The following is a 13,864-nucleotide window of genomic DNA, read 5'->3' as shown; positions in this document are numbered from 1 at the left end:
TGATGTTTTCATTTGAGATTCAAATTCTTACTTGAGTTGTAAAGGCAAGTTGGATATAATTTCAACTTTCAAACCTTTTACTTGCCTAACTAAATAATTAAAAGTTGATTAAAATATAGCCCCATTATGGCTACATTACGCTTCTCCAGAAAAAAATAAAATTTAAAATTATGGCTACATTACATCTTTACTTTACTTCTAAAAATTCAATATTTCAAAATTTCACACACAAATATAGAAAACTAAACTACATCCAAATTTTATTTGGAGCGTTTCATTTTTCCCTCTCTTTCTCTTCTTTATTCTATATGGACTTGGTGGGTATGATTTGAACTCAAATTTCTGCAACTTATCTAAATTTTTACGATTTTATGTTGAGTAGCAAATGGGTTAGGGTGTTGGGCGATTTCTGATTGTCGACTTTTCTTTGATTTCTAAAGAAGGCAAAATTAGAAAATCTCGAGTGGGATCTAAAAAGCTTGCGAAATCTCAAGTGGGATCATAAACTCGGCTCGAGTATCTTTAAATTTTCAAGAAAGGTAAAATCAATAAAACCTCAAGTGGTATAAGAAACTCGACCCAAATTTCTTGAACTCTATCGAAATTCATAAACAACCCATTGAGTTTCTTAAAATTTCTAAATCTAGGTCAACAGTCATGAGCAACTCGCATGAGTTTTGACCAAAAATGACGAAAAGATTAAAACATAACTCAGACTCTTAAATAATAAATATCTTATCTCGTTCAAAATGTAGAAGATGTATTCAGTCGTGAAAATATAAATGTTGGAGTTCACGGTTCAAAGAATCTAAATGTTGCAAATGTGAATTCCTTTCAATGGTGAGAAAAACGTGGAAGATGTAGATGCTTTCCTAAGAGAATCCATCTAACAAGATTTGGTTCAAATATCAGTGAGAAGTACAATTTTGCTAGACTTCTTTAAAAAGTTGGTGAAAGTTGGTGAGTAATAAATAGGTTGGTAAAAATCATTAAAACGTGACAGTGATTTATGCTATCCCCTCGAATTTTAACATCTATTGGGCTTTCAATTTGACACTTTTTTGAGATTAGTAATAGATTATTTGGAGATGATCATTACACAAAGCGATTGATTCTGCAAATTTTACACTTTTATCTTAAAATACACCATAGAACCCATATGTATTTTGCCACTATATCCTTTTTTATATGCTAATTATTATCAAGATATCGAAATTCAAAATGGAAAAATAGTTGATTTGGGACTTTACATTTTAAATCCAATTTTATGCCTCTTTTCATTCCCCTAAAAAAATCTCAAATTTTTAGTTATCTCTTCCTCTTCTTCATTCATCTTCTTTTCTCTCGCTTTTCACCATTATTTCCGACAAATCGTCTTCTCATCTTCTTAGTGTTCCGTCTCCAGTAACCCGTTTCCAATTCGCTCGCTTTTCACCATTGTTTTCGGTAACTTATTTTCTGTCGTTTACGTTTTAAATATTATAGGTTTTGTTTTTTATTTCTGATTTTGGGTGTTCGATTTTGGATATTTAAAAAGTATTTGATGGTAATGTCGTATATATTTTATAGTTCATATATAAGTTATAGTTTATAGCCCGATAAAGTTTATATCTCCATATAAGTATATATTATTATGGTTGTAGTTTATAGTTGAATATAGTTTATATCTCCATATAAACGAAAATGTAAGTGATAAATAAATATACATGCAGCCGCATTACTCTATTGTCATCTTACCTCATCATGTCGATAAGTTTACTCTCCTAAAATGTGGTGCTGCTATTCGACGAATATTGGTGAGATTGAGCCAAATATTGCAGTTGAAATGTATTGAAATTGAGAAAAAATTGGAATGAAATTAAAAAATATTTTGTAACAAATTTTATTCTTTAGTAGAATATATTGAAGAGTAAATTCGAAGATTATGGGAATAACTGATTTAGATCCTACAATAATTTAATATTTACAATATCAAATTCGGAGTATTCAATATTTTATATTTAAATAAAAAATTAATTATAATAAATATAAATATCATAAATATGTAAACATGAGTAAAAATAAGTTTACAAACCAGTCCGAAGATATTATATATATATATATATATATATAAATAAATAAAGGCGATCCAAGACTATTTTTGGATTAGGAAAGTGAGATTTCTTATTTTTGGGTCATTTGATCAAAACATAAAACTTTTTTCCATGAGTTTTAATTTTACTTTCTATTACCGTTGCTATGCTGATTTTGACTATTGAATATGTGACTTTATTATTATTATTTACACGGTATAATGTAAGTTAATATTTTCCAGTAAGATATTATCATTGAGTCACTTTTAGTTGATAAAATATTATCGTTGAATTAAAAATAGAGACTAAATTGAAATTTAAAAGTTACTTAGGAGCAAATCTTATACTAAAAGTAGAACTTAATTATATTACAAGAAAGACAGCTTGACAACAATTGAATATTAATATTTCTGAATCTCCCTTTATAAGAGAAGGATGGTGTGGAAAATTCCATCTGCCTCTCCCCTAAACCAAACCCTCTTCTTCTGAGCTCTGCTTCCAACACGTTAATGGCGCTCTAATCAACCATCTGTTTCTCGACTCTCTCTTTCACTGCTCAGATTTGTTTCCCTGTTTCTGAGACAATGGATTCTCTCGCGGCTACTCTCTCGCCGCTGCTCCCTTTTGTGGCGTCCTTTGTGTTTCTCATTATCTTTCTCGAGCAGATCTCTTATTTGAAGAAGAAACGATCCGTTCCTGGCCCCGCTCTCGTCCCCCCATTCGTCGGAAACGCGATTCCGCTGGTCCGAAACCCTGCCCGGTTCTGGGAAATCCAGGCGTCTCTGGCCAAATCCTCCGGCACCGGTTTCTCGGTCAACTACATCGGCGGAAATTTCATCGTCTTCATAAGCGACACCGAGCTCTCTCACAAGATTTTCGCCAATGTACGTTCCGATGCTATGAATCTCGTAGGCCACCCGTTCGGGAAGAAGCTATTCGGCGAGGATAATCTGATTTACATGTTAGGGCAAAAGCACAAGGATCTCCGCCGTCGAATCGCTCCTAATTTCACGCCCAAAGCCCTGTCTACATACACCGCGCTCCAGCAGATTGCCATTCTCAAGCACTTGAAACTCTGGGACCAGAAGTCGTCGGAATCCTCGCCCAAGCCGATTCCATTGAGGTTTCTCGCTCGGGATCTCAATCTCGAGACCTCACAGACGGTCTTCGTCGGACCGTATTTGAGCGAAGAGGTTCGCGAAAAGTTCAGAGTCGATTACAATATCTTCAACGTCGGCCTGATGAAACTGCCTATCGATTTGCCCGGAACAGGTTTCAGAAACGCGAGACTCGCCGTTGACCGCCTGGTGGAGGTCCTCTCCGACTGCGCCAAGCGGAGCAAAGCGAAGATGAGGCGAGAGGAAGAGCCGTCGTGTTTGATCGACTTTTGGATGCAGGATACGGTGAAGGAGCTCGTGGAGGCGGCGGAGGCCGGCGAGCCGGAGCCGGTTCACACCAGCAACTTCGAGCTCGGCCTCTACATCTTCGATTTCCTCTTCGCCGCTCAAGACGCCTCCAGTTCGTCGCTTCTCTGGGCCGTCACGCTCCTCGATTCGCATCCGGAGGTCGTCGACAAAGTTCGCGATGAAGTCAAATCGATCTGGTCGCCGGAATCGGACTCGCTGATCACATCGGAGCAGCTTCTGGAAATGAAGTACACTCAAGCGGTGGCGCGTGAGGTGGTCCGGTACCGCGCTCCGGCGACCGTCGTCCCGCACGTCGCAGCCGCAGATTTCCCATTGACCGACTCCTACACGATCCCGAAGGGGGCGATCGTGTTCCCGTCCGCGTACGAGTCGTGCTTCCAGGGTTTCGTCGAACCGGAGCGGTTCGACCCGGAACGGTTCTCTGAAGAGCGGCAAGAGGACCGGATTTTCAAGAGGAACTTTCTGGCTTTCGGGGCTGGGTCGCACCAGTGCGTAGGGCAACGGTACGCGCTCAACCAACTAGTGCTCTTCATCGCCATGTTCTGTACGCTGCTCGATTTTAAGCGGCACAAATCCGACGGCTGTGATGACATCGCCTTCAATCCCACCATCTGTCCCAAGGACGACTGCATGGTCTCCATCCGCAGGCGCGCTCGTTTCCCCAACCTATCCCTCAATAATTGACCAAATCTCCAAATTGCCCTCCTCTCCATTAAAAAACAAAAAGAAAAAAAAATTAAAAAAAAAAAGCATTTGTTTGTTGCAGTTGTACTGAACCCCTTTTTTTTCCCCTGTTTTCTTACTACTTTCAATGTGCGTGGACAAATCGACGGCTGGGATTCATTTGGTGAAGATGTGTGTGTGTTTGTTTTTTTTTTTTTTTGGTTTTGTTGATTTGATTATTGCAACTGCCGAGCCAATTGAAAATCTGAAGAAGATAAGCGAAAATAATGTTTTTTAAAAAAGGGATGCTGCTCTGGCGATCACTTGTCCTTTTCCTAAAGCTTATAATATACAAATCAGCATCACGTGGATCTGCCGGCCGCCTGTCATGGCCAATACTCGTATTGTTATTTAATAAATGTAATATTTTCTCTCTGTTTTTTCTCTTGCAATTTCTCGATGCTACTGTCCAATAATTTACTGGTCATGCTCTCCGACTCTCCTCTTTTTGTATTGTCTTTATGACTTCTGGTTCTCTTATCGATCATGCTTTAGATAGAAATTCCGATATTGCTCTTAAGTACCACATCAGTTGGGGTTAAACCTAAAGCCTATAAATGGCAATCTTATCTTGTCCATGGGATCATCAAGATGGAGACGGGGTCGGGGTCGGGGTCGGTGGTGGGGGCAGGGATAGAAAAGGAATCTAGAGTGACGATCCCGTCCCGCTCTGTTGTGGTGCTATAAATGGTACGTATAGCCTCATATGTTGCTTTTTCATAATCAAGCGAAGTTGCCTGGTTTTATAGGGAAAGGCAGCTAATTTTATTTGAACTCCCATAATAAGCAATTCCATAGTTTTTGCCGATGTATATATATGATAGTTGTTAAAGCCTCTTATTGATGTTGTTTATGGGTGTGTCAATTAAGTTTTGTCTATTTATGCCTTCCCTTTTGAGCATCATCATTGGAGAATGGAGAATTTTAAAGTGTATTAGTGTAGCATCTGTTTTGGTTTGGTTTCTGTAAGATCTATTTTCCTTAGAAAAAATACATGGTTCCTGAACGGAATTTTGTTCTCATCAATATTAAATATTTGACAATTAAGAGAAATATAAAAGTAAATATTTTTTTAAAAAATATAATAAATTGTAAGGACGGTAAGGACAAGATTTGATTTTTCTTTCCGTTATTAACCATGATTTTTCTTCTGACGAATTTCCGCAACTTTTGGATCCTTTCTCTCCTTTTCTCCTTCTCCATCTTGGTTTCATCTCTCATTTCCCTCCTCTTTCTCATTTTCTTCCTCTCTCTCCTTGTCCTATCTTTACTTCCAGGTGTCTTTGCATCTATTTTTGCCATTTTAATTTTTAATTTAGTTTCTTTTCGTTTCCACGTATTGTCCAGTTGGCAAGCACCCATTCTTATATTTTTATTCTTTTTTTTTCTTTGAAAAAATAGAAGAAGGGTGTTTTAAAATATTGTTTTATTTGGAGAATTTCGTCCTCAAAATTCTGTCTAATAAATCTGCTTTCCAAGTTGTCTTTTTCATTGCATATTTTGTTTTCCAAGCAGAGGCAAGTGTTACAAAATGTTACCCTTTTTGGAAAGGAAGTTCCTTAAAGTTTATCCAATACAAAAAAATTAAGTAGTCAAATAGTTAATGTATTGAGATTTTGGATACAAAATAAAATAAATAAATAAATTTAATGGGCCAATTTTTTAGGTTTCTCTTTGCCACTCAGATTTATATACTTTTTTTACTTCGTGTTAGGGGTGTTGTGATGAACCAAAAAAGTGGGAAGTCGTGGGAGTTTTTTGGCAGTCATTTTGGGAGATTTTTGTGGCGTTAAAAGAGGAGGCGGTTCAAGTGTTAGCAACACAAAAAGAACAGATCTAGATCGATATTTTTTGAGTAATTTGTTATCGATTATTTTGTGAGTTTGGAGATATTTTTAGGGGGAGTTTATTGTAATGCAATTCGACAATATTACTGAATTACCCACATCTGAGTGAAAGATTGGACGTAGCCCTTAATTGGTGAACTAATATAATTTTATTGTGTCGTTTCTTGTGTTTTATAGTTTCGTTTCTTCCTTATTTGCATATTGTGGTGTGTGTTTGGATATTCTTGTAGGAGGGGAAATTATTCAAGATCATTGATTTCCCAATGGAATTAATATAAGAGAGTCAGCTTTAACTTATTAGTAGGAACTTCATGTTGGATCAATGGAGTTAAAATAGGAGAGTCGAAGCTGCAAGGCCTAATGCCTAGACGTTGCGCTATGAACCCAAAAGAGCGGCTGTAGTAGGCAAGCTGCCAAGAAGGCAGAGCTCAGGTGTTGGCCACTGTCCCGCAGCACTGTGGTGCTACGATTATGGATCCACCCAGTAAATGAGTGATTTGGAGCTTGTATTTAGTTGTATATAATTCAAAGAAAAGAGACTTCAGTGTTTATGGGCAGTGTATGAAAAAAGTCTATATTCGTAGATTTATTGAGGGTGTTTTCAACTGTGTAATCCTAGGTAGTCATTAATAGTGTACTTAGAAGCAAGAATGGTAGTTATATAATGATATCTTGAACAAGATCTCCATTGTAATATTCTCAACTATAGTAGAATTTACTTTTGTAGAAGACTAGACGTAGTCTCAAGACTGGAGCGAACCAATATAATCCTTCTAGTGTTAAGTTTTTCTATCATTGTTTCTTATTCCTTATTGTTGCTTACTTATTTGTTTTTAACTTGTAGAAGGGAAAAATCAAATAGTTATTGTTTGAAAAACTTACCAATTAATCTATTTTTTATCCCATCACTTCACTACTTCACCAACGTCCAATTAACAAATAGTTCCTCTTGCACATCTTGTCAAATTAGCATAAATACTTCTTAACTTGACTAAAAATCGTCTTTGCAATGGATTTAATATGTGCTTAGGTAACATAAAAGATATGAAAACCTTCATATATTCTAGAATGCTCCATCGATCAGGCATTCCTATGTTGGAGGAGGTGTTATTGGCCCCTACGTTTCGACATAAGGATTGCTTTTTGTGGCATACTTTACTTTGTGAGTGTATTTGGCTGGAGAGGAACAATAAAATTTTTTTAAAGATGGAGAGATTCGTAGAGTTTGTTTGAGATCTTATTAGATTTAATACTTCTTTGTGGAGATCAATCTCTAAGGTCGTTTGTAATTATCAGTTTGGTGTTATTTTTCTTAGAATAGAGTTCTTTTCTTTAGTAGACGTCCTCTTGTACGGTTGTTTTTTGGATTGGAACCCTAGAAAGGAAAAAAAAAAAAAGAAAACTAAATCCATTCATGAAAACAAATACCTCGAAATTTCATACTACTCAATCTTAATTTAACTAAGTAAACACAAATCACCTCCCCATATATACTCCAAAATTTCATTATTTGCTAAAACAAAATAAACTACTTAATAAGCATAAATTTCTTGGAATCTCCGTAATTTCAAATATGAGACCCTTTGCAGAAGTCCCGTATCATTTGTTATTCTAAAAGTCAAATTCATCATTACTACTAAGATAGTAATATAATAATCATTTCATTAGTAAAGGCAAAGAAAAGAATGAATATAAATTCATACTATACAATTAAATCAACTTTTCACCAATGAATATTGACCATGAGTTCGATTCCTCATTACCCTATCTCCAAAAAACAAAAAAAAAAAAAAAAAATCCTCATTACCCTCTCTCTTATGGTACATTAATTCCACCAAATATCCCAAGGTTCACACTAAGAACCTTTTTGTAGTTAAATTTCTCCTCTCCCCATTAGTTCTCCATGTACTACCATTGTCCTCATTCTTCATATTTTATTCTCTTAATTTGCCTTGAATCCATTAAATAATTAATCTCATCTTCTATTTCTCCAAAAAAAAATTAATAATAATAAAAAAATAAACTCATCTTCTTCTCTCTCTTCTTCTACCAGCAAACCCTTCCTCTCCATTTCCAATTTCCAATTTCCATACATAGCCCATAAAACTCTATCAACATATTAATTATTCCCTCTCCCAAATAACCAACTTACTTTCTTTTAATTTCTTTCCCTATCAACTTCAAGCATAATATAGTGAAATAAATCTCATACAAGTTGGAGTTTTCTTGCTTTTCATAAAACCCATAACTTTGTATAATTTTAGCTCCAATTTTTCCATTCTCTTTTATTCTTAGTCAATCTCAAACTCTAATGCACGACTTTTCTATTAATCTTTTCTTCTTCGATCCCTCGTCCTCTACTCCTCTCCTCCCATTTAAATTCCCATATACCAAACAATAATACACAAAATGAAGAACTCATTTAAAGCATTGAACAAAAATAAAGGAAATTCTTACTTATTTTACTTGAAAATAGTTTAAAAGAACGTTTAAATCGACTTACCAAACTTGAAATCTTTGCCTATAAACCTCCTCGATCCATATCCGTTATTAACCATGATTTTTACGACGACTTTCCGGCAACTTTCGTGTCATTTCTCTCCTTTCCTCCTCGTCTGGTTTCATCTCTCCTTTCCCTCTTCTTTCTTACTTTTTTTTTTCCCTTCTCTTTCTCTCTATCCTTTAACCTTATCTTTACTTTGAGGTGTCTTTTTTTCCTTTTTCCTTTTCATTTAGTTTATTTTCATTTTTAAGTTTCACGTTTTCCCCCACATTTCTTCCTTTTTCTCTTTTTATCTATTTATTTATTTTATACCTAATGTGAAGTGGGAGATTGAACTTACATTCTCGTGGTCGAAGATATTATTATTTTTTTTTCCAGTTGGTTAGCACACATTCTTAAATTTTTATTTCAAAAAAAGTAGAAGAATGTTGTTGTTATACATAGACATTTAATTTTCAGATATTAATTCTATTAATTGTCCAAACACAAATATTTATTATCTCCAGACATCCAATCCCAAGTTTTTAACTCTCAAACATTTGATATATACCTATGAAACAAAAAAGGTAAAAATTTCTAATCTTTTAAAGTAAAATAAATATAGCTTTCCTTCAGCAGAATAAAAGATTCTCTAATATTTCTACATGCACTCCATACCACTTTTTTTTTTTTTTTTTTTTTTTTGTGAAAATATCACTCTCAACTCTTGTTAACTCTTCTATAGTGATTTCTATGACCGGTCATGAACCATGGTACCTAACTTTTCTAATGAAAAGTCGCAACTCTTCCAAAATTATCAATAATTAAAGCTAAGAAAAGTTATTATTAAAAAAGTTCTCACTTAAACACTTTGTATAATATTAAAAGTAGGTCTGCTTGGGGTTTTTATTATTGTAATGTAACACAATATTTTAATTTTACATGACCATAATTCTAAGATTTTAAATTGGGAACTCGACATTTTCATAAAATTATGAATCTCAATATTTTTCATCGTGATAGACATTTCAATCGGCCCACAAATATTTATTAAGAAAAAAGACATTTAAGTTTCGAAATTTACCGAAACAAAAAAAAATACTTAATTCACCCGCTTCTTCTTAAAAAATGTAAGATAAAATTTTCTTAAAACTCATTAATTTCAATAAAAACCTAATTTTAGACTTCTAGTGTCATTTTTGTTTAATTCGGCCAATTTTATACTGACATATATTTTATAATTTGTTAATTAATGAAATCATCATGAATGGGCTCATTTTGGATCGAGGTGAATAATTAAAAAAAAAAATTGGAGAGAATAAACTCAAACATCGTGATAACCACCTACCTAAGAATTAACTTTTCGTATTAACGGATATAATATTTTTTTTTAGAATTCTTCGAACGAAAATTTATGAGAAGATAAAAACTGTCACACCTACTTAAATATAAGATCCAAGTTGATGAAATTAAAAATTTATACTTGTCGTAAATTTAATGTGTACAAATTGATTTTTTTCTTATTTGTTAAAAAATATTGTTTAACTTCCTAACCAACTTTATGACTCAACGTATACTCACACATATTCATTTCTATGGTCAATTTTTTTAGTACAATTTCTATGGTCATTCATAAAACATTTTTAAAAATGTACGATTCTTTAAGTTCAATAAGTTGAAATTTGAGCCAATAATAAAAAAAATGACGTGGTCTTAGTTTGTTTGTTAGTAGATAAACAGCTCATTGGGGATTCAAAAAGTCGTCTTCTTTTCTTCTTCTTCTTTTTTTTTTTTAACAATAAAAAAGTCTTAAAACAAAACTAGCTTCGGACTCTCCGATTGCCCATTCCTAGAGAAAACTATATTTTTTATTAATTAAAACAAAAGTTCGCAATTTAATACAAAAACAAGAAAAAAAAATTAAATAAGTATTTTGTCTTTTTAATGGTGAGTGTTACAAAGGTTTTTGCTGGTTATTGACGCATAAGATAACAGTGTGGAATTTATGAGTGATGTCAAAAAAAAAAAATTATTATTATTTTTTTTGTTAAACATATAAATTGAAAATATATAAGATATTTGTTTTTTTTTTGACTGACAGTTCATCCGTAAACCTGGCTGGTGAGTGGTGACAGACTGACAGTTGAGCATTTCCCAATAATTTATATACTTCACATGATTTTGCACATTATAGCTTTAGTTATAACATTAAGAAAATCACTCTCGTGCAAATTACATGTCAACTTTTTAAAGAAAATATCAAGCTACCATGTGTTTTTAGGGATCTCAAACGTTTGATATCTTCCTCGTTAAAAACTTTTTAGATTATTTATCATGGGTTCAAATTCTCATACTAATAAAAATTAAATATCTAGAAATATAAATGCATCTTTAAATAGATAGATAGTATGTTTGTTTAGAAATTCTCAAGTACAAATATTCATCTTCAAATATACATATTTGAATGTAAAAAAAAGAAAAATAGACATATTTGCTTTGTATGAAAATTCATAACGATGTTCTGAGGATAGTTGAATAGCTAAATTTGTTTTATAGTACTTATGCGTATTCCCACGAATGTTACAAAATTATATACTTAGTTCTTGAAAAAAAAAACAAATATTCATTCAATCTGTAAATTGACTTTTATTTTTTTCATTTCATTTAATAGTTTGTTTTTTTTTTCTATCAACTTGGTTTATATTATCTCTAAACGTAATTTGGTAGAACACGTTAATTTATATTAATTTGATAAAACATTTAATATTAACTATTAATTTCAATTTAAAATTGAACTATTTTATCAATATAAAATTATATGATTGATGACATGTTTTGATTATATTTTTACACTATCAAATTAGAAGAAAAAAATTGCGGGGTATGATAACATCAGTTTCTATGGAATTCTAATTTTATTTTCCATGTATAATTAATAACAAATTTGAGAGAAGTTACAAACATATTAAAGTTTATTTGATAGGTAACTGTAATATATAAAATTACTTAATTGCAAAAAGTTATTTATTAGTGATTGAATACATTAAGTTATTTTAATTTTAAAATTAAAATTAAAAATAAATAAAATTAACAAAAGAAAATATATGGAAGAGAAAAAAGAATGAATGAAAAAAATGCAAGGGAAAGATAATTTAGAAATTTTGAAAATCGTGCTTTAAAAAAGCATACAAAACATCTCAATGCCTTCCGTATAGGTATAAGATAATGCCTCAGCGTGAGAATTCAAATGTCCATCTCATAAAAAACTTGGATTTTCAAGAAACATATGGTTTCTAGGAGTATAATTTTTCTTTTTTTTAATAAGATAACTTAAAAAGTAACTTTTTTCAAACAAAAAGAGCTCCAGAGTATATTTTTCTAAAAGATAATTTAAGAGTAAGAGTCCGCATAGTAAGTTATTTTTCATTATTCAGTTTTAGATGCTTAATAAATCTTCTAAGTTTATCTAATGATCGATGGTCAACTCGAATATAGTTAAGTGAATAAGACATCTACTACTATTCAAGAAGTCGATAATTTAACTTACATCCCAATCCTGTTGTTGGAGTGAAGGGAAAAAAAATTTGTAAAATGGGTGTGCTAAACTATATTATCTCATCCAAGTTTCAAAACATGTGTCAAGTTTGTGCTTGGATAAATGAATGTATATTTTATTATCTCGTCCAGGTTCCAAACTATATTACCACGTCGTCAAAGTGAACAGCTAGTGATAATTATTGGGTAAATATACGCTGTATATATGAACTGTGTAATACTGACAAACAGATTACAACGTAACTGGCTATAAACGATATAAATTTGAACAATTTGATGAACACCAAAACTTGATAAAAAATAGTCGAGGCACGCTTCAATAGCGCTGACCTGAAGACAATTATTCGCTCTGCACAAGTTGCTAGCAGACTGCAACGATCGTCTCAGCATGATACAACAACTAACTCCGGTAGAACTGCAACCTCGAACTACTCGGATCTGGCAGAACTCTTAGATACTTGCTCTCAACATAAACAAGAAGAACAACTCAAAAGAAGAGAGAATTCTTGTGGGAATAGGAGAATACCCAATTGTGGTATGCTTAGATATATCAAAATGAAGAAAATCACAACTATATATAGTTGTTTAAACATGAAACTCCTCACATAAGAATTAAGTTCAACTTTAACAACATGAAGAAAAACTTCTCATTTGAAGTATAACTTAAAGTTTAACAACATGTAACTTTAACAAAATAAAGTTACATAACACAAAATTGAAACAAAAACAACTTCATGAAATAAATAATGAAATTGTTGCAAATGTAAAATAAGTTTCAAATTCTTAATATACAAATTTAATATCCAGATGTTAAATTTGTATACTCAACGGTTTTCTCAATATCTTCAAGTTTCACTTTCTTTCACTATTAAAAATCCAACAATAATTGACATATATCTTCAATCAAGAGGTTGTGAGTTCAATATCCCACTCTCACATGTTGTACTAAAAAAACTATATTACCACGTCCAAGTCTCAAAATGTATTTTCTTATTGTTATTATTATTATTATTATTTTGTTTGAAACATATTCTTATTGTTATTATTGTTTTCTTATTTCAAAATAACATTGACTCGAATAGACTTTGGGCCTCGTCGAGGACATAATATTGGGCTTCTTGAATTGGATTATCTGGGCCGCGTGCACTTGTTCTATTAACTGGGCTCGTTGAAAATGGTGGGCTTATTAAGGAATACTGCTTTAAAATTGTTTTTTTTTTCTAATGAATAATCTTTTAAAAAGTACTGAATGAAATAATTTAGCATCACCCTTTTTTACCCTTTGTTTTTTTCCTTTCTTAACTCATTTGTTACCTTCCGATCAAAATACATGTCATTCTACTTTAGTTGTTTTTTAACGTGTTCGATAAATATTGATGAGTTGACGTAGTTTCAACTCCATGTTATAAATATAGACATAATTCAGTCGTAAAATAACTTAATTTATTATCTTAAAGTTGGAGGTTAAAATTTTATCACAGTGGAGCGATGATGTAGATAGTTTTCCATCATCGTCTTTGCTCTCACTAGATTAATAATATATATATTTTTAATATAAACAAACAAATAGTGGCATTGTTCTTCCTTCTTGTTATGCCCTTACGATGTTATTACGATGCAGGCTCGTGCTCGAAAAAGAATGGTTCAAAATTAAAATTTAAAAATAAATAACTAAAACATGACAATATAAACTCGAAAAAAAAACACATTATGATACAATTTAGGGTAAATTACAAAATTATTCATATTATTTAAAAA

The 13,864-nt window shown here is 32.4% G+C and overlaps 1 protein-coding gene and 1 long non-coding RNA gene across 2 annotated transcripts; both read left to right on the top strand.

Moving 5' to 3' along the window:
- The first annotated feature begins 2,543 nt into the window (after positions 1-2,543).
- LOC111015778 (cytochrome P450 710A11) lies at positions 2,544-4,351 on the top strand. The gene has a single exon (XM_022290929.2). The coding sequence runs from the start codon at positions 2,657-2,659 to the stop codon at positions 4,181-4,183; it is 1,527 nt and encodes a 508-aa protein (XP_022146621.2). The 5' UTR covers positions 2,544-2,656; the 3' UTR covers positions 4,184-4,351.
- Positions 4,352-4,793: 442 nt separating this feature from the next.
- Positions 4,794-5,984, top strand: LOC111015695 (uncharacterized). The gene is made up of 2 exons (XR_002602068.2): positions 4,794-4,912; positions 5,937-5,984. It is a non-coding gene; the product is annotated as an uncharacterized LOC111015695 (long non-coding RNA).
- The last annotated feature ends 7,880 nt before the right edge of the window (positions 5,985-13,864 follow it).

The sequence above is a fragment of the Momordica charantia genome (genome assembly GCF_013281855.1).
Source record: "Momordica charantia cultivar OHB3-1 chromosome 1 unlocalized genomic scaffold, Mcharantia_2.0 BLBB01000001.1, whole genome shotgun sequence".
Classification (NCBI taxonomy): domain Eukaryota; kingdom Viridiplantae; phylum Streptophyta; class Magnoliopsida; order Cucurbitales; family Cucurbitaceae; genus Momordica; species Momordica charantia.
Note: the sequence above shows the minus strand (reverse complement) of the source record. Positions and strands in the feature narration are given on the sequence as shown.

Coding starts and splice junctions, on each gene's coding strand:
- LOC111015778 (XM_022290929.2), top strand. CDS start 2,657: ATGGATTCTCTCGCGGCTACTCTCTCGCCGCTGCTCCCTTTTGTGGCG.